Source organism: Podarcis filfolensis (genome assembly GCF_964270895.1).
Source record: "Podarcis filfolensis genome assembly, chromosome: 4".
Lineage (NCBI taxonomy): Eukaryota > Metazoa > Chordata > Lepidosauria > Squamata > Lacertidae > Podarcis > Podarcis filfolensis.
The window spans coordinates 83,435,740-83,458,074 of NC_139607.1; the positions used below are offsets into that span (position 1 = coordinate 83,435,740).

Genomic DNA, 22,335 nt, shown 5'->3' on the forward strand with positions numbered 1-22,335 from the left:
GTTAGGAGTTGGAGGCACTGTGGTTCTGCTCCTACCTTCATAGTCAATTTCAGTGAATAACATTGCCTTTGGGTCCCCTTCTAACTGAGCTGTGGGGTTCTGCAGGGCAGTATTCTGCCCCCAGTGCTACTTGACATCTATATGAAGCCATTGGAGACAGTCATTAGGAGATCTGAAGAGCAGTATTGAATGAATGAATAAATATATGAACATGGATTGCTCAATCTGCTGTTGCCAATTGTTACCAAGTGGCCAACTGACGCTACATTTTATGCAGAAATTATGAAAATCTTTAATCTTCTGAGCCTTGTAAAGTTGGTCTGCATTGTAGTTTGAAAACTGCAATTCAACACTGATATTTTTGTTTAATCTCTCCTCCCTCCCTCCCCATCCATCCCCAGGCTTCTGAAAAAGGAAGAAAATTTTATCTTCATTCCTCGATCCCGCGAAGAGCTTCCAGACAACTTTCCAAAGGAAATCCCTGGGATTTGTTATTTCCTGGAGGTCAGAACTGGTCAGAAGCAGCCAAAGTCCTCTGTCACATCTGCCAGAGTGAGAAAGATTTCCTACAACATTGGCACCATGTTCCTCCGGGAAACGAGCCTATGAGGCCTGCTGCAGATCAAAGACTCATCAAAAAAGCACAAACCCAGAACTGGGTCATGACAGGAGAGAGGAGATTCTTTCTGTTTCACTGCATTGTTCCAAGCAAGCAGTAAAAGCTCCGTGAAATGTCAGGCAATAATTCTTTTTAAAGGTGGGTGACTGCAGTCCATAAACAAACTGGAAAGGGTCAAGGGAGGGAGCAGGGGTTTTTATTTTTTAATCAAATTAAAACAAAATACCTTTCTGTTGCCAGAGCTACTGTTGGCCATAAATATAAATGTGGTAAAAAGAAGAAGAATCCAGATTGAGTTGCTATTAATTTGGGAGGCATTCAACAAAGCATTGGGCCCCTTCTGCAAGGCCCATTGGAATAAATGGAGCATTTGGTATATTGCTTTGTTCTGTTCCGAAACAGGTGGGCATTTCCTTTTATCTGAAGATGTAGTACCCCTGCTACTTCTTTAAACATCCAGCATTCACTCCAACAGAATCGGGGTAGGCCCCCTTCACATGCATCTGTGAAATGCATGTAAGAGTCACGGTAGCAGTACTTGGTGAATTGCTCTCAGAAGTTGCACCAGCTAAACTGATTATGATGCATTCCTGCGTTGAAAGGAAGGTTACCTAAATATGCTTCTCGGTATTTTTTATTTTATTTTAGAAAAACAACACTTCATACAAATACTGTAGAGATCATTTATAATCATCTCAGCAGGAGGAATTATAATTCTGCATATAATATCATAGGGATTTTGTCTACTTTTTATACATTTCATTATCTGGACTATATTTCACATGCTGTATCAGATGTGAGGCTAGGCTACACCTGTATATTTTCTGCCATCTATCTGTCAAATCTTCTTCTTCTTCTTCTTCTTCTTCTTCTTCTTCTTCTTCTTCTTCTTCTTCGAAATGCCATTTTGCTGGGGGTTTGCAAGAGCTACACTTCAATCATTTTCATTTTCTGTTTAGTAGATGTTTATGTCTTGCATATTTAAACTGATGTTCAATATTTGTCCCGCTAGTAGTGTTATGTCCTGGCAGCAGAACAATGCAAGCAAAGTAGTTATTTTCATACTCATTGATTGGTATATTATTGGAAATCCTAAAGCCCAAGAATAAAGTAATTGTCCTTTGTAATGAAACGTGCCTAAAAGTAGGTGGTCCAACATCATGACCTCATTGTGCTCTGAACTTCTCCCTAGCTTCCAGCTATCATTGGGGAGTATAAGATACCTGTTGCCACTGGCTTTGCATTTTCAGTTACTAACATGGTAGAATATCCAGTTATTAATGTTGGTGGGGACAATCCATCTGTTACGTTGATTCTCATCGTTCAGTTTCACAAGATTAGATATATTTTTAGAAGTATCCCCTCAAAATACCTTTCATATTCTGCAGCTTCAAAAGTCCTGGTGCCATTAATATCCTTGAGACTACTCTAGAGTAAGCAGTTTGAGGACTGTAGTCTAGCTACTGCTTTCATCAGCAGTAAAATTTCACTTGTATATGTAGATAATTTCATGTTCATTTTTCATGCGGACTAATTCAGTAAGAGATTTTCATTTACAAAATTGTAGTGTTCCTTTGCCTCAGCAGTGCGTCATGCCAAGCCAAACTTTAATATGCTCTGAAAAACATAAAACCATGCATGGGGCTTTACTCGTGAAATCACAACACGGTGAAGAATTTAGAACTCAGAACTGGTAAAGGGACGGATTCTTGAAAAAATGCCCATTTAGCCTGTTGCAGCAAAAACAACAAAGATCTTGTGCCATCTTAACGACTTAGGTTGTAATCCTATACACACTTAACTTGGGAGTAAGTCCCATTGAATTCAATGGGATTTACCTTTGGGAAGACATGTACAGAATTGTGCATTAGAAGATTTATTTTGGCATAAGCAGGGTTGGCCCAATTACAAAGAGGAATGAGACAGTTGTCTCAAGTGGTCAGCACAAGGGGCAGTGAATTTGCAATTGGACCCCCTGCTCACTTTGCCATTAGCTGGGTTGGCTGCCCATCAACCCCTCTCACTCCACCCAACAAGGCAAGAGTCTTGGTGCCCTACTCCTCCCCCCCGTCTCATCCTGCTCTCAGTGTCCCACAGGGCAAGGCCTTTTGGGTGAGGTAGGCAGGAGACTGCCTAAGGCAAATCACAGTGGCTAAAGAGACTGTTATAAATGTGGAATGCCACAGAGGGCCCCCTTGGGTAAGGTGAGGAAGGAAGGGTGGAGAGGGAACAGTGGGGAAGACATCAGCACCAACACTTACTTGGGAGCAAAGAGAAAGGACGAGAAGTAAGGAAGGATGGCAGGAGGGAAGACGAGGACACCATCTGCAAAACCTCAATGAAGAGGGAAAGTGGTGATGGCAGAGCCACTGCCTGCCTCAGGTGGTGCAACCCCATGCGCTAGGCCTCAGCATAAGCTTTCGTAGACTAGGGTCCACTTCATTAGATGCAGAGAGTATTATCTTTGTTGGCACATCTGTTGCTGCCACATGGTGATGTGTGGAGAGCTGGGCTAACAGGAAGAAGATCCCCAAGCTCTTCCCCTTTGGACATTGATACCCAACTTCAAGCCAAGGCCATCTTCTGGGGGGGGGGGGCGGGCAACAGATATCTGTTGCCACTGTTTTGCAATAAAATAAAATAAATTATTCCATGGAGACGCAGCTCCCATCATTGTAAAAAGGAGGCCAAGTATGGGTTGGGAACATAAAGGCCAGATGGAGGACCTTTGTTGAATTAATTCTTGGATTTGATCGATTGTGTTTGAGATTGTTTTGACATGCATTTGGATTTGACTTGTTTTGCATTCAGATATATGCTGTGTTTTGTTCTAATGACATTCCTTCAGATATTTTGTGTTAACAGAGCTGGGGTGGTAGTACTGCTTTGCTGTTGGCGGCTTTGGGCTTTTTTTTCAACCAAAACTGAGTGAGGGTGGTTGAACTGTGTACAATGCCTTGAGCTCCTTGGAGGAAAACGTGGGGTAAAAATGTAAATAAATAGCCAACCATGCAGGAGGGAGCATTATGCTTCTGAGATTGCGGTGCAGGACAAAAGCGTATGCACGATAAAAACTGGCGCTTTCTGGAACATGTGGGCTCTGCATCCCCCTGGGATTTGAAACCGAACACTTCCATTTCCCCTCTATATTTATGGATGGATAGGCAGAGTTATACATGCACAAGATAATGTTTCATGCATCCAACAAAGTGCTCTCTAGTCTACAAAAGCTGATGCCACGATACATCTTGTTAGTCTTTAATGTGCCACAAAACTCTTGGCTATCTTGCATAGAAGCAATTCAACACAGTTCCAGTGGAACCTTGATGATTTATAACCTGTGTGATCCTTGATACCCGAAGTTGAAGCATAGAACATACTGTATTTCTCTGGTATTGCGTCCCTGGAGCTTTCTTGACAGTTAAAGAGGTGGCTGGCATATTACTTCTGCAATGGTACCTTGAGCAGAATGCTAATTTGAAGCTGAATGTTACCCATGTCTTACAGATGAACACTCAAGTGCAGGTTTGTACAGCAGTTCTGAAGTTTAAAAGCAGGACTGGAATTTCAGCTGAAGTCGAAGGTTTTGGAGGATGCTGTGCTCTTCGCTGCAAAGAGTGTGTTGCTTCTGAGAACAAGGTTGTTTCTCTAGATTCATTCATTTACAACAAATGTTCTCCAAGCAATGAGTTGCGGGCACAGCCATCTCCCAGACCCCCTTCCCCTGTTGATGGGTCCGGGTCACCATGTGCATTGTTTGGTCCTACAGGCAGTTTTCCTAATCCATCCTCATGACTGGACCACCCACTCAGGACATCAGTGAGGGTACCATATCCATTGCAAGCTTGATATCCCTTTCCCAGGCCTGGGGCTTTCCAGACATTTCAGCCAACGTGGCCAATGGTCAGGGAGGATAGGAATTTTAGTTTGAAACATCCAGATAGCGTCAAGATGGGAAGTACTGCCTTAAAATATATTGTGATTAATAGCAGTTGAGAGTGGAAATAGAACCCCTGATGATAAGAATAATAAAATAAGTAATAACTAGGAATAAGATAATAAGATAATAAAAAGTCATTTACACACTTGCTTGGAAGCAAGTCCCATGGAACCTAGTTCAACTTACTTTTGAGTAGACCTGCATAGGATTGCATTGTTAGAAGTCTCTTTTTGTAAACTGGCCACAGATGATGCTCTATCAATATCGGTCATTATTCTCAGAACAAGCCCATGGATCTAAGGACATTATTAAAAATTAGAGGTTCTTCATTGCTGTCCACCCTCCAGCAGAGCAAAATTAGCCATATTACCTTTGGTTCAAAATCTCTTTTCATAAGGGGCAAGGCAGGGCTTGAAGTATTCCTGTGTCAAAGGTTGTACATTTTCCCATACATTGTAGCCATTCATAGCAGAGTCTCAAGTCAATATCACATTTTTGTTTTTTCACTTTTAGCACAGCAGATTACCTCTGAGAAAGCTGTTGGTTGCTGCTTTATCCAGCAATATGCAAGCTATTAGCAGATAGATTTGGGGGGGGGTGGGGGTGGCGGCATCTTATACTACATTTGAATCTCTAAGCTGGAGTCATCATGGAAACAATTTTGCAGTGAAATAGCTTCATTTAGATATGAACTTTAAAAATTTGCTTTTGAGTACTGAGCTTCCAAGACATACATGGTCCCAACAATGAAAATCATTATGATTATGGAAATCATAGGGACAGTGGGAACGAAATCTACCAAGCATTATGGCTATGTAATCTCCTCCATTCATTGCATTAGGATTTGCAGGGGCCTTCTGTTCAACCTCAGTTATAATTAAGGGACGTTGCATGGCAACATTGCTTGGTGAATTGTTCCCATTGTTTCTAGACAGGTAGAGAGACTAGGAATACTAATTCCTTTGAACAATAGTGTCCAGGAGGTAGGAGTAATGGTCCTGAATGGGGAAAAAAGCAGAACCACTATAATCACAGAGATCAGTGCAAAACCTAAACAATTGGGTAGCATCATCTCCATGGAGATAATGGCTGTGTTTGCAAATAAATCAACTCTCTCAAAAGAAAGAATAGCTTCCCACAAAGAGCCTGCAGACAGTGCTTTTTATATATAAGCATCTTCAAATGTGACACCTCCCAGACACCCATTTTCAGTGCATTGTACCAAGTGATGTGCTTCCGTATTATGACAACTAAAGTTCCTTTGGGGGCACGTTTCTCTAGCTCATTGTGTGAGGGAAGCTTGAGCGTATTGTCAGTCTTGCCTTTTTATATTGCTGCAATGGCCAGATTATTTAATATCTCGAAGAGAAAAGCAGGGACATTTTTCATTAAATCAAGAATGACCTTCCCGCCCCCCAGCTTTAACTAAACAGATGCTGTGGACCATATGGTCCAGTTGCCCCTCGTTGAGAGAGACATTTCGGATTCAGCAAAGCTCTGCGGCTGGAAGGCTGTTCAAATTGCAAGGTGTGAGCAGGCAGTGTTTTGCAAGGAACTAAGGCAACATTTTAGAATGTAAATGAATGCAGTGCTATCCAAATGAGAGATATGCTAAGGCATTATCTCTGTTTGGTAGGACAATTTACTACATTAGTACCTTTCAGTGGCACACCATCCAAGTTCTGAATTATAAGCTTGTTGTCTTGCCTTTGGGACCTATGAGTGAAGTAGATGTTAGATCACTAACTCCATGCATCTAGGAGCTTTAAAAAGAAGGCAGTCTAATCAAGACCTACGCTTGAGAAAACTAAAGCTCAGAACTTGTTGCAGCATAATCACATTTCAGTCATACATGACAATGATACTATCTGATTTTCATGTTTCCAATACAGTGGCAAGGAGTCCATTTCTAAAGCATGTGCTACAATAGGATGTCTTTGTGCATACCCATGAAATGTACCCCTTAGGTTGAAATAGATATTATGGTTTATTGTTGATTATTTCTACAGGTCTCACAGTGTACAGAATGCTGTACCATCGTCGTCTCAGCAACCTTGTAGGGCAGGTGTAGCCAACACGGTGGCCTATAGATGTTGTTGGACTACAAAGCCCATCATTCCTGACCATTAGCTATCCTGGAGGGGGCTGATGGGAGATGCAGTCCAACATCTGCAGAGCACCACATTGGCTACCCACGCTAGACCCTGTGCTGTAGGGCCACTCAGATCAAATCAAGTAAGGATTTGAACTTTGATCCTCCACAGATCAAAACCGCTAGTAGTGTTGCCTCTCAGAATATTCCAAGTCTTCCTAACCAAATCATCTCATTCAGAATGCTTTAAAACTAAATTGAACTGCAGGCTTACAAAGTAAGTTTTGCCGAGGCATGCTCTGGTGCCCTCAAACTTTTCACATGTTTGTTACTTACACGTAGCCCTTGCCAGGGTGCAGTCAAGCAGTAGTCAATAAGGCTGCACCTATGCAGACTTACATGGGAGAAAGCCTCATTGCATATGGGCATCCATAACATTTTGGTTAGTCCCTCTGCATTGCTCTTAGTTGGATTTAGCCATGCCTAACTGGCAGGGTTGCATCTTTTAACTTCTGCCTCTCATCTTCTGAACTATCTGAACATCTACATCTTACACTGCGGATGGCATGTATGTCACTTGCAGTTCTATATAAAATTTAATTTACCTAAGACATCCCTATGACGTTCTTATAAATCCTAGAGATCAACACACAGATGATGCCCTTCAAACAAGCCAGTATGTCTCCAGGCAGAGACTATGTGGGGAGGGACATTTATACAATTCCCAGGCACTACACTATAGATTGCCATGGATTTTAAGCTGTATGTTAAATTATCTTTTTAAATTGGTAGCAAACCGAAGGATTTAATATCTCCACACACACATTACTCACATGCATCAAGTAACTGTGCTGTAAATAATTGGGGAAATCTGTTTATAGATTGCAGGGTTGGCTTCCATGGAGATTTTTTGAAAAATGTTGAGCAGGTGTTATTTTAGAATGCTTACTAAATGCAGTATTTTTGTCTTGAAACATGGGTCTAAACTAGACCCACTGAGTATTTGCAAACTCTACTGAATCTCCTCTGCTGTCCCTTACCTCTTAATGTATAGGAACATAGGAAGCTGCCTTATATTAGTGGCAGACCACTGGTCCATCTAGCACAGTTTTGTCTGCACTGACTGCCAGCAGCTCTCCAGGGTTTCAGTCAGGAGGCTCTCCTAGCCCAAACTGGAGGTGCCAGGGATTGAACCTGGGATCGTTTACATGCAAGACAGATACTCTACCACTGAGCTATGGCCCTTCCCAATATATCCTATCTTATTTCACAATGGCCAGTAGGTGTCAGAGCCTTCTCCAGTCCCTATTTGTGCCAGAAAATAAATCATATCAAGAATGGATCATTGGCAGATGGCACTAGGATTGCCATACAACATTTACCACTGGTAAGTGGTATGTTACACCTGCCAGAATTGAGAAGAAGGAAATTTAAGCAGTGCATCCATGTGCCACCTGTCCATTTTAGGTCAGTGCCATTATTTTGATCACTTTCAGGTGTGTTATAATCACTTACATATTTATGGGTCACTCTCTAGCCATTCTAGTAATTCTTCGTAATATATCAAGTACTCAACGTTCAGCAAATCTGCCAAACATTACTAAGAGACTCAACCATCATTTACAAAGCAAAGCAAATGCAGTTGAATAAATGTTGCGAGATGAGTAGAAGTATCCCACTGGGAAAAAAATGTGCTTTTTAGTAGGGCTTGACATATCCATTCCTTGTCATTTTTGTATGTGTTCTCCTATCTGTCCATTCTTCCATGTTTCCACATCATTCTGCAAGTTAAAATAATATTTGCACAAAAATAATACATTTAAAATATGTGCTTTTAAATTTTATTTTGTTCTGGGGTTTTTTAAAAAACAACTGGGAACTTCAACAGAACATTTGGGAAGCGGGAATGCTGGTGGATAACTTACGTTCAGATCAACACATTAGTCTAGGAAGCTGGGGATCAGGTCAGTTCATATCAGAATTTGCAAAGGATGAATTCCTCAAACATCCCACCTTCTAAGGATCTAAGTCATCCTTGGTATCAGAAATAACACTGTTTGGCCAGCACAGCCATTTAAGTGCTCTGATCCCACAGCTCTTGAATTCACTTATTTAAACACCACTTTATGCATGTATATTTATTGCTTGATAACACTCAACCTGTAGAACTGAGTTGGATACAGTCCATCTAATACCCCAAAGGTATGATGCCCATGTTCTCAGCTCTAGCCCAGTTCAGCTTTTAGGCAGCTTTTCTAAATCCTTCCCAGATGTGATATTATTAATCAACAAGTAGGCAAAGAAAACAAAGGAAATTAACAAGCTGTGTAAATGCAAAGAATGCAGAGAGATCTTTTGCCAGGACCAAGCTGCAAATGAAATCTTCAGGCAAATCTGCACTGAAAATTCATATTGTACTTGTATAGTGGCCCATTATGAATTGTGCATGTGCGCTTGGGAGAATTAGCTCCTAGCAATAACTTACAAGTACGAAGCAATAAAAGAAAAAGCCATGATCACATTGGTGTAGGTACATACTGTGTGCCAAATTATTTGTGCTTGTGGCAGTTAAACTGTATATAAGCAATAAACCAGTAAGTCATACATTGAAAATTAGCCTCCCTGGCATACAAAGCAATAAGTGGCTTCTGAGTTGGAACAATGGCTATAGAAAACATGGCAACATTAAATGTCTTTCAGCACCCATCTTGTGCGACCAAGCCATTATCTTTCTTTCCGAATGCATTTTACTTCAAGGTCCAGTTTTCTCACATGCATTGCCTGCAAGGTTGCAGGGGAGAATATTTAACAATGGGAGATAGGAGATAGGACAAGAGCTAGTACTTAAAAACCTATGAAAAACGTAAAAAGAGATCTGCTGGTTGGCAGGTTGAGGTAGCTGGTGATTTTGCAGAGCTTTTAAGATTGGCTTAAGTCCTATCTGCAACTTGCTGGTATTAAAATTCAAAGAAATTTTATGTGTTCCTGCAAAACGTATAGATAAGGTAAGAACAAAACTGGCCCACAATAAAAGCATGGAAACGCTGTTATGCCACCTCAAAGCTTCTGCCGGCATTTATCCAGGCAGCTTTTATTGATTAGTGGCATCCAAGAAGTGTGATTGTTTGACGTAAGAAATTTATACGTAGGATAGCATCATGTGTCTTTCTGTCACAGGCTACTAGATGGTTAGTGAAGCAAGAAAGCACTCTTTGCTTTGTACAAGGAGCTTTCCAACTCTTGTTCCATTTTATCTTCACATTGGAAGTGTGAGATAAGTGAGGGATGGAAGAGAAGTATTTGCCCATGGCCACCAAATTATCTGGGACTTCTGCAGCCTATCTCCAAAGTCTATCTTTTGCAAGGTTCACATTTCAGCCATTGCTTTCCTACTATTGCCTAGACTGTTTTTCAGAATTCACAGCTGATGTTTCCCTTCAGCACATACTCAACTGTGCATAGCAGCCAATGCTGTTCTCATCTGGCATACAGTGGCACACTGCTGTGCGCTCGTTAAAATAATCCTCAAGAATAGCAGTATTGACGTCTTTTACATGAGAGTTCATTGAAGCAGTGCTATTTACGCCTGGAACTGGTTGGTCAGTGGCAGAATGGGAGGCCATCTGGAAACCAATCATATACTGGCTTCAGTTGCTGTTGTTAAGAAAGCTGGGCTATAAATGAAATAAATAAAACTAAAGCTGGAAGTCTCCCAGCTGATGCCATGACCAGAGGTCCGTCAGAAGCTGTACAATGTAACTCCATCTCTGTAACTTAGCAGGTCTGGGTTGGGTTATTGCCTGAAATAGGAATCCATCTGAGAAGACTCCCTGCCCTCATTCTCAGTTCCTTGGAGGAAATATAGTATCCAAGGTAATAAACAGTGCAAAATTGCTTCAGTGTGGCTTAATTAGCTGTGTTGCTTCATGGAGGTTTCATCAAGCCCCTCCATTAAGGTCACAGAGAAAATGAGTCTGTTCATTAATGGAAGTGCAGAACAGAAAAGGTTTGGCCACCTCTCTGGCAAATATAAAACACTGCCTTAAATCGACCTGTACTTTATTTTTCCACATTTTCAGTTCAAAATTAAGGATTCATACAGCCATTATCCAACAAACTGTTGCCCAAGTCAGGTCGCTTCACTAAATTTCAGCACCATCCTAACATCCAACTTCTTTTATTAATTAATCAAGAATAACCCCATATTATTCATTCTCATCAATAAACAACATTAGAGAGGAGGTGGAGAGATACCGCATTATGTTTATAATAAGCTGCCTTAAATTGTTTATAAGGATAAATAGGTAGTCAAAAACTATGAAGGAGTAGCTAGCTTATGTTGTGACCTTGAGCGTGCATCTGTATTTTTAGCTACAAATAAGGTTGCGGGAGGCAATATACACTTACTCTGCTGTCATGTAGTCACACAAGAATCAGCAAGACTGTCACAGGGTTAGTTCTATCATTGCTTCCATTAATGGTGAGATTGGAGCCTGTGTCACTAACACGTCATGCCCCTTTCATGCAAAGCCATCCCCTGGTTGTCTGTTGATAATAATGCAGATTAGAACTCATTGTGGAAGAACGCCATTCTTTAACCCCTGATCATGAGTCTGAACATTTGGGTAAAGGGTGTTTAAATTGCAATAGATTAGTATTGAGAATGTGCCCGAAAAGTAGAGAAAGTGGGAAAATGCTAACCAAAGTTCCAGGCCATCGCTGGTACGGTCTGTGTCAAGCAACCTACAGCTATCAGTGATCCAAAAGTTTGTCAGGATTCTCCTAGGACATTGGTCTTGAAAAAATAGGTCATCGTGGAGATTTGAAATCTGTTGTTGTTGAGAATGATGATGATGATGCTATTTATTAAATTTGTATTGTGCCCTTCATTCGAAGATCACAGGGCAGTTCACAACATAAAAATACATAACGATAACATAAAATTTAAAGTAGCTAGGTGTGTCCCAGAGAGCAAAAATAAAGCTCAAAAATCACATTTGATACCAGTGTGTATCAACTCTTCAGACACAAATGACATAAGAGATAGAATTGCAGCAGAGCATGTTGAATACATTTTGCTCACATTCTAGCTATGGGTAATAGAAAAGATTCTTGACAGATCAAAGTCAGCTCCCACTACATACAATACATGTGGAAAACTCCTCCTCCTTGCTACTATTGTCACTTGTCCATCCCTTGCCTCTTGACCACTTCAGTGCCCTTGATAGCCATGGAGCAGCAACCCAAGGGTGGATGGTAGCCTTCAGCATCCCGGAAGAATGACCAGACGATGTTGTTTTTCATCAGGGTCTGTTCAGAGGTGCCACCTACTGTTGCCCTGAGCATTACCTGCACACATTACAGCTCACCGATTCACGTTAACGCCCCCAGCCAATGGGGCAGTGTGGCATTATCTGTAATTTGGAGCTGAGCACCCAACTTGCCTTTGGGAAGAAAAAAATGATGTCAACAGAGAGTGATCAACTTGGATGACTTTAAAAGAGAACAGACAAATTCACGGATAATGCTATCAGTGACTGCTAGATATAATCGCTGTGCTCTTCTTCCACTGCTGGAGGTGATATGCCTCTGAATACTAGTTGATGGGAATCAACTTGTGGTGAGAGTGTTGTTGCGTTCAAGTCCTGTTTGACGGAGCTGAATGCAAAGGCCTCTTGTTAGCCACTATGGAAACAGGATGGATTTGGTGGGCCTTTATCCTGATCAGGCAGGGCTGCTCTTATGTTCTGAGACAAGGGGCAGTGCAAAAGCCTGGGTAAATTATTCACCATCTCAACTCTGCAGATGCAGATAAAAAATCAACTGTTACACAGCACTTTGCCCTAGCACTAGAAGGTGTTGTTTGGAAGCAGATGTGCTTTGTATAGGCAACTGGGACTGCAGAATACCTTTTTCTGTCACGACATCAAATAGCATTTATTTATTTATTTCAAAGCAAGCACAACTTGAACCTAAAATAATTAATTTGTGCTTCAGCTGCAGCAGTTCTATGTCAAATAAGATTCAGCTAAAATGATGACAGTACGTTTCCCAGTACGTTTCCGAGCACAATTCAAAGTGTTGGTGCTGACCTTTAAAGCCCTAAACGGCCTTGGTCCAGTATACCTGAAGGAGCGTCTCCACCCCCATCGTTCTGCCCGGACACTGAGGTCCAGCTCCAAGGGCCTTCTGGCAGTTCCCTCACTGCGAGAAGCCAACTTACAGGGAACCAGGCAGAGGGCCTTCTCGGTAGTGGCGCCCTCCGTGTGGAACGCCCTCCCACCAGATGTCAAATAGAACAACAACTACCAGACTTTTAGAAGACATCTGAAGGCAGCCCTGTTTAGGGAAGCTTTTGATGTTTGATATATCACAGTATTTTAATATTCTTTTGGAAGCCGCCCAGAGTGGCTGGTGAAGCCCAGCCAGATGGGAGGGGTATAAATAATAAATTATTATTATTATTATATAGTAAATGATGCTTTTGATATTAATGGCCAACAGAAGGCTTTCGAGTTATACTGCTCAACATTTAGTAATTAAAACGCTGGTGCTGTATTCTCAAAAAAAAAGGTGCTTATAATTTCAAGCATGCAGTTTGCCCTCTGGTGGTGTAAGCAGATGGCCAAACATTTTAGGCTTCTTAGAAATAAGAGTTATTATGGTAGCCAGGAAAGCAAAATTAAGGTCATGGTCCTAAAGCCAAGGAAGCCCAATTTAACTCAACTGGATTTATGTCTCAGAAAAAATGCATAGGTACAGGATGAAGGTAGTTTAACAGCTGGTTTAGGAATCAGAAGCAATCCCTTATGCATCTGGAAAAGCCATGCCTTTATTTGTTTATGAAATTTATTGCCTGCCCTTCACCATAAATTCCCAGGGCAGTTACAACAATAGAATATATAATTATAAAAACAAATAAAACCATTAAAATGATAAAAGATGTAAAAACAACCCAAAAAAAACAGAACATCATAAATTCAGCAGAAGAGGTGGGTCCCACAAATCAAAATACCTTGCCTGTCAAAGGCCAGGGTAAAAAATGCACCTTCAGCATTTTTTGAAGCATTAGTGAAGATGCCTGGCATACCTCTATAGGGAGAGAGTTCCTCAGCCCCTTCCCTGGCCGACATTCTCTCTACTTCTGAGGGTGGCAAAACTACCAAGCCTACTCTGCAGATCTTCATGCTCAAGAAGATTGGTAGGGGTGGAGATGGTAGGGCTGGAGATGGTCCTAAGTTGTGAGGGCTTGAGGGTATTTGGGGTGGGGGCGGGATCTGACACTGTGTAAGATGTAACAAGAGCGGCAAAGGGTGGTCATGCATGGAAGTGTTGCATTTACTTTATTAGATTTAAAGCTCATATGTTCATTACTGGGGATACCAGCATTAGTGTTTAGCTGGTTTGTGGATGGCCATCAAATAGTCACCATTTCTGGAAGTGGTGTCTGCTTTGTGATCATAGAGCTAGGATTGCCTCCCCCAAAACAACTGAATTTACATCTAACCAAAGATTTAAATTACCTACTTGAATAGACCAAATCTGGGGCATGATCCATCCACAATGAATTGCATTTAAGTTCCCATTGATCTCCAGAACCTTTCTCACTGAACCAATGGCATTCGTAATATGGGATAGATAGATGGCCTTGTTACTTGAGTGATGGTAGTATATGAGGTACATAGTAAACATAATAGCAAAACAGTGGAGAATATTGACCAGGGATTACTGGAAAGCAGTCGTGTTAGAAGAGCATGGAACAAAAACTTAATTACTTCATTCACTGGTGTGCATAAGTCTATAGAATAAATTCACTGCCATATGACAAGGCCATGAGATCAATTGTCTGTGCACAGTAAAAACTACTCATTTTCTTAACACTTTAAGGTTTGAACCATTCTCCATGATAGTTTAATGTGTTTTTGGAACAGTCACCTTTGCCTTTTGCTAAGGCTTCTTCACTGCTTCCATTTCTGTCCTGGGAGCCCTTGTTCCTAACATCTGCTTCCCATTAGGCCTGTGTTGTTATGCTTAAAGCTGTGGGGAAAGGGGATGAAGCAGCCCAAAGTACTACATACAAGAGCAAGAAAATTAGCGCAGGGAGTTGCCAGGCCTTATACAGAGTCACACCTTTCATCCACTTAGCCTTGTTCTGTTTATGTTCAGGACATTTTGCTGTCTGAGGTAGAACAATACACGGCTCCCACCCCAAGTCAAGTGCATAGACCCAAGGCTGGCCAAATTATTTTGACACCTGAGGCAGCAAAATATCTGAGAAACGTATCTGCCTGAGAGCTTGGCTTTTATGATATACAGAATCAGCTGCCTCGTTTTGTCTAATGGTAGGGCCGGCCCTATGACTATGCCAACTGAAAACAGCTCTTCAAAGACTTAGGCAGAGGTCTTTCCCAGCCCAGATTTACGTGAGATTGAATGGATTGATGTTGGGACCATCAGTATAGAAAGCATGGATTCTATCGCTGAGCAATATCCCTTTCCTACAAGATATGCGTCGCTTGCATTACTTGAGATGAAACTTTGCTGATGGTTGCCTTTTGGGAGAACAGGGCATTTGCAAAGGGTACCTCTGCAGCCGTTGTTGATTCAGAGCATTCTTCTTGTGTTGTGTCCCCCCCCCCAAAAAAACAACAACTCCATGCCTTGGAGACAAGAACTAAAATGGAGGGCAACACCAATGAGCAGAGGAAACCAGAAGGGGAGATAAGCTCAAGAGATGCTAGGAAGCATTTGTTTCGGAAGAAAGGCTGTTGGCCAACATATTTCACGCGATACAATTTTTTTTATCAGGAGCAACTTAGTCTGGGAGACATTAGAAAGCAACCATATTTCATGAGTATCAGTTGATCAGTCCCTTAGATGGTGCTTGACCCAAAATAAGTTGGGCCACAGCATTTCTGCTGGTGTCCCACTGTCTTCCATCAGCACGGCGGAAGCGAGCACTTGAAGTCATAGTCATAGGCACATGTCAACACTTGGTTCCTTCATGCTTATTGTGGTTGCGTAGAAAATGTCTATTGTTCACATCAGGAAGCAACCTGAAGCGCCACGAGTGTAGGCATCTCCATACAAAAATGGCAGAACTGCTATGCTGGTGGCAGCCATTTTGTCTTTGTTACTAACAGTTTAATAGAAATTTTACAGTACACAAAAACACACAATTCTCATCATTAGCATACCACAGCGTTGGTTGACAGCGGCACCAAACATTGGCAGTTTTTTACCACAGGAAACCTTGGTAGTCTTTGCCACAGGAAAAAGAGTGAATCAGGAGCCATGGCCCATCTGGGTCACACAAAATGGCCACCCTTATGCTACTGAGGTAAAGAAAAGCTGAGCCTGCAGTCAGCCAAGGGAGACTTTGCTCCTCCAGTTTGCCTGAGAATTGCAGCGCCACTTCTAAACAGAAACATCTTTTGAGCTTACCTTGTAATAACTCCTCTGATGTGTGTTGTGACTCCTCATCTGCCTTCTGTAACGAAATCTCTTGCTTCAATGCTGTGTGTATGTGCGTGTGCTCCGGCCCGTGTGCGTGTCTGTATTACAACGCAATGTTTTTACTTTGTCTTGGAGAACCTTGTTTGTTGCCATATTAGTAAGCCTAAAGTACACTCTTTATTTTAAATAAATAAATAAAAAGTAAAGCAATATTTACTCTATTCTGCATCTTCTCAGTCAAAGCCTCCATAGCGGTACGCTATTTCTTATAAATGTTTATAAACAGAATGCAGTTTTCTAATATTCGCTGCACCAAGCAGAGGCGACTTGCTTTTTTCCAAACATTATTAATACGATGACAATAAATAGCAGTGTCAGCGTCTACTTCTTCCACACCCATATTTTCTAACCCTCGACCAATCTGCCACATTTTATAATATCACTGACAAAAAAAGGGTTTTTAAAGAGAAAAAAGGAAATTAATCAGCTATTTCTTGTGTGATCTTGACACAGTACCTGATTCATAAAAAGGGGAGGGGGGATAATTCAGCATCTCAGTTCAATAATTTTATTCGTGCTGTTCAGATTGCTAAAGTCTCTGAAACTTTAAGGACTCAGGGATACGGGCATTTCTTCAACTTGTTCTCCAATTCTTGAGTCATTATTTTTCAGCATCTTCTGTCACTCCCTCTGACCTCTGCTGTGCTCATGTAGACCCTTATAAAATTTGAGATCCAATCAATGAATTTTTTAAAGAAACAGCGAGTATCTGGATTCAGTCCGCCATGCTTCATTTCCCCTGCCAATCAACTTACCAGTGTGATTATTGTTATATGCATGTGTTTCCACGAGGACACAGCTGAGTCAGAGCCTTTGCACTCTTTTCATTATTAAAGATGAAATGTAAATGTCACTATGGAAAGTATAAGAGAATTTTTTAAAATCTGGAAAACATATACACAGGTATATGCTGATCTCTAGGCCTTTTCACAGCTCCATCATAATGCTGTTCACTAGATATTTCTAATAGGCCACAGGGCAAAATTTACCAACGTGTATGTGAATTAACAGAGGCCAATAAGAGATGGGGTACAGTACATGGCTAATGTAAATTTACAGCATAAGCAGCTTTCTATGAGGTCAGATTAGCTGTCCTTCTCGTGGAATATTTTCTACTACAAGAGGCAGCAGCTTTTCCCAGACTCAGAGCAATGTCTTCTCCTACCTGATCTTTTCAGGTGGAGTTTCCAACGATTGAACATCAGATCTTTGGCACGTAAAAGCGCGCCACTGAAGAGCGTTTGTCTCTCCCGCTAAAATTCTGTTATGTGCTTCTCCACAAAAGAAAGAGGAACTTTTAAAAAAATAAAAATGTAGCATTCTGCTTTCAGAACTGAAGCCTTCTGAGTAAGCCCTCTTAAGTGCTTACAATAGTGTGCTGAGTTTAATGGTGTGACTAATCCTACCAAAATTGAGGGGGTTTTTGCCCAAAGATGGAAATTATCAGTGGCATTCAGTGGCCAAATATGCTTGTCTGATTGGACAGACCTCATGTAGTCTCCGTGGCATAGATGTCTTTGGAGTGACTTTGCTGGAGGTCAGTTAAGAACGTGGAGATGCCAACATGCTTTAATTATTTGACCAAACAAAATGTCAGACTGGGGCATCGTTTCCCCTCTTCCATTGATCGTGTCATCTCTTGAGGAAAGTTTTTGAATACCACTTGACGTATGATTGTTATTGTATTTCATTCTTCTTGCCTAAACATAATTTAAATAACATTTTAAGCTAGATGTTATAATCATCCATTGTGTGTGCAGAATGTGATTGGTGACACACACACACACACACACACATATATATGGTGTTGGGGGGGTCCAAAACCAGGTATAAAGGACTGGATTGGGCCCGTGTTTGTAACACTGACTTCCTTTCCTTTCTTTCCTTGCAGTGCTGCTTTTTCACAGTGACAGGTCTGTAAAAAAAAATAAAAGCCCTGTGACACACAGTTGTAAAAAGCTCCATTGATCCCTTTTGCATTCGTAGGGCATCAACCACCCAAATTTAAATGCTCTTGGAGCACAGTTCTGTGTTAACTCAGAAGTAAGCCCTAGTAAGTTCAGTGGTGCGGCTACCCCTTTAAGAGTGCTCAGGACTGCAGCCTTAATCCCCGCTTGTTTCAATGAGCTAAATTTTAAGGACATGCTTAATTCTTCCATTAGTATCAGTGGCAGCCAAAAGGCTTTTTAACTTTAGCTGCATTGCACCCACAGAGTTCAGTGTGAGGGAGAACTGCTCCACTGACTTTACCAGGGGGGGAAAGCACCTTATGGGAATTCCTATAGGAGTGAATGGGGTGGCTGATTCTCAAACAGAGCTCCACAGATGCAAGAGATTCTGCAACTCTGCCGTGGAGCTTCTAGGTCATGTGGGTTTTTGTTCAATACTGAAACGTCCATTTCTGATGGGATGGAGAACCCAGTTTTTTTAAAAATCTCTAGTAGGTATTTTAGCAACATAAATAATCCTTATGTTCCTGCTCCATTAAATTTTATACATGTTCATATACTATATATAAGTATATATAAATATATATATATATAATATACATATACATATGCATATATTTTATGAATCAGGTCTGTGATTTTTACTATTCTGAGCAATTTGATGCATTTTCATAAGGTCATTATCTCTTATTTAGTTTGCAGTGTAAATAATAGTGTACATCTGCTATTTTATTATACCAATGTGCCATGGGCAATTTTTTGTTTGTTTGGAAACTGTACTAGATATATCAAATAGCAATTGCAATGCCATCATTCCACATTGCTTCCATATACAAAAGTATCTGTGAGGCGTGTGTTTTTCAACCGCTAATATAATCTGCAGCGTCAGAAATATTTGATTTACATTTCCCTCCCAGCTAAACCCACCTCTCAAAGTATGTACAGTTCCCAACAATGTTTTCTCTTTGGTAATTTCCACTTGGTTCGCATCCCATGTATTTCCTGTCATGAGTGAAACATGAGGTATAATGTCAATAGCCATTTCAGATTGGAATTAATCTATATCAGTCTGTATGCATTTATAGTGCTGAGGAACAACACAGCAAACACTGCTACTGTGCTCTTTCCATTTTCTCGCTGGGGCTTGTGAGGTGAATAGCAATAGATGATTGGTCGGGTCCAGGAGGAGAGACCCATGTGCAAAAGCGGCTTCCCCACACATGCCCATATACCCCTCACGATTGGGCGCGGCACATTCAAAAGATGCTTTGTGAGGTTTTAAGGAAAAAATCCTACACCTGAGCTTCTGTGCATCATCCCTGTTTACACTCCTTAACTCACATCCACCCAATACATGCCCTTCACTTCTATCTGTAAGTTCACAATCACATGTTAAGCATGGCACATTAAGGCCTCTCATAATGGCATCTCCACACCAAGTAGATCCATCTACCTTTTTTCACAATGCCATCATGTTTTGTATATCTCAGGCCCAACTCAAGAAATTGGACAGTGCGATGATGCCACCAGATGGGGGAAATAGCCCCCTGTCAAATTCCATTCCTGTTTGTCCCCTCTACCAACATGGCTGCAGAGAGAGAGAGAGAGAGAAGAGCTTCAAAGATTGCTCTAAGCATTGATCTCCCATCCTGTTTGGTCTTAAAAGTGACAGTTGACTAGCTGAGATTTGGGAGAATCGATTCCCCATATTATCAAAGCTCTCAGCGCTGACTATTGGTCTGACAGGGAGATGCTCACATAAAGATCTCTGGAGTAGATGGAGGAAGCGCAGTAGCAGTGCTTGTTGGTTTGTGCCCTCTGTCAAAACATGAAATGTATCTTCCATGCTTTTCACACAGCAAAAGCCTTTTAAACACTTTTGTATATTTTTGTGTGTGTCATACGCGGTGTAAATAGCATGTTTCATTATGCAAAAATTTCTAGGTCATCAACTTCAGAACAAGATGAATTTGTATATGAGGAAAATCGAAACATCGACAGTAAATCCGGATGATTAAAACAAAAATATAAAGTGGTTATGACTGTTGTGTGTTCTATTTATACTGTCCATATCCCGGTTTTATGTTTTAAAGGAGAAAAAAAATACATTTTCTTTACCCTTGAGTGTATGATCAATTATTTAAACTATATTTACATCAATAAATCTTATGCCAAACCTATTAAATGTTGTCAAGCTGTTTGCTTTGTGGGCATGATGACAAATATCCTGGGTTTTCTTTTAAAAATAAAAGCATGTGGGGGGTGTGCCATTTTTAAATCTGTATTCCTATTCCACTAAATTAAAAAGCAGGTTTAAACGAGCAAACATTGAGATGAATTGTGAAATCCAACATAGTAAGAAAGATTGTAATAATATGCACAGAGCCTCTGCACAGAGAGGAAATGTGTTGAACTTGTGTGGACATCCTCACACACATGTGAAACACTCACACACATGTGATCCTCATACACATGTGAATGACATCCTCACACACATGTGAAGCACATGAGAGCCAGTGTGGTGTAGTGGTTAAGTGCAGTGGACTCGTAATCTGGTGAACCAGGTTCGCTTCCCCGCTCCTCCACATGCAGTTGCTGGGTGACCTTGGGCTAGTCACACTTCTCTGAAGTCTCTCAGCCCCACTCACCTCACAGAGTGTTTGTTGTGGGGAGGAAGGGAAAGGAGAATGTTAGCCGCTTTGAGACTCCTTAGGGTAGTGATAAAGCGGGATATCAAATCGAAACTTCTTCTTCTTCACCTCATAAATGAAAAAAAAGGAAGCCCTTGTATGCCCAGTAATAAAATATCAAAACCACATACTCCATTATTAGTAGTATGTTGGGTCAGGTTGCTTACAGTTCTGCTATAACAATTGGCACTCATGAAATACTTCTCACCACTTCTGTTCATGAAATCTTAAGAAATAAATGTTTGGCACTACTTTAAAATAAACTGAATGAAGGTACTGCCAGGCAATTTCCATGCCCCACAACATCCCACTGATCAAAAGCAGGACCCTTGTTTTTTGGTCCAGCACAAGGAGAAGCTGCTGACCAGGGCTACTTGTGAGTAAATTGATCAACCAATAATCAACCCAAATGGACTGTAACCAGGTAATAATGGGGCCTCTTCTAACTGGCTTATAAGATGCATTTTCTATTTTATGCAACTTACTGTATTTTAGATTCCTTTTGCTCTTGTTCTTAGATCCGTTTTTAGTATTATAAGCCACTTCGAGTTAATTTTTTCTTAAAAGTGGCTAATAAATCTAAGAATAATAATATGCCTCATAGGGGTCACTGGAACAGGAGAACCTGAGGAAGGCAGAGGTTACCCCTTGAGGGAGGATAAAGGAAACTGGTGGGGAGGACCCCATGTTGAGCAGGGCTTCTCTGGTCTGCGACTGGTGCTCATGAGAGAAGCGACAGGGAGCTGCTCGATGCTCTGAGGGCTACTGGAGAACATATCAGAAAAAAATCACATTCACATTAAGACATGGATGGGGCACCTGGTGTATTCCAGATGTCACTGTACTCCAGGTCCCATCATCCTGTGTTCAAGGATAAGGGATCATGGGATCTGAAGTCTAGCAACATCTCAAGGGCCAGAGGTCTCCCCTCACTGTACTAAGACATGAATTCATGCTCCCATGATAAGTGGGCCTGATGTTCGCACTCAATCCCCAGAACCATCATAAAGCCTCCCCAGTTATCAGTTTCTGAACAGTACCATCTGTGGTTGCCATTCAGCTAAAATGTGGCTTTCGAGATTTTGGGTTGTGTTCAATGTTAATTCTATACAGAGTAGATCCCTCAAAAATTCATGGACTTGGCTAACTTGAGTCCATTCATTTCAATGGGTGTAACTTGTTTAGATACAACCCTGTGAAATTCAAGCTGCATTTACATTTTCCCCTTAAGTGCTGATGTGATGATTACCAGCCTGTCCTTCAGTTAGTTAAAGACCTAACATAATACTCCTGCAGTCCTGGGAAGGCAGAGAATCAATTTATTTCCCCAAATTTCAGTAAAAGGTGAGTGCTTATCAGTTTGAGCAGATGGGGGCTTGGATAGTGCCTTTTTAAGGACAAAAATGTGAAGCTACTCAATGCTGCAGCAGTGGCCGGCTGTTTCAAGACTAGGGATGTAAGCAGACATGGTTTTCCTTTCTGCCCTGCATTTGTCCCAGGCAACACTGTTTCAGTTCCGTGAAAAAGTG

The 22,335-nt window shown here is 41.2% G+C and overlaps 1 protein-coding gene across 1 annotated transcript in view; it reads left to right on the forward strand.

Moving 5' to 3' along the window:
- Positions 1–14,946, forward strand: part of GUCY1A2 (guanylate cyclase 1 soluble subunit alpha 2) — a 159,648-nt gene extending 144,702 nt beyond the window's left edge. The window contains exons 8-9 of the mRNA XM_083609123.1: positions 402–12,693; positions 13,124–14,946. Coding sequence (XP_083465249.1) covers positions 402–609 — 208 coding nt within the window. The 3' untranslated portion in view covers positions 610–12,693; positions 13,124–14,946. The remainder of the gene's footprint in view (positions 1–401; positions 12,694–13,123) is intronic.
- Positions 14,947–22,335: the final 7,389 nt, after the last annotated feature.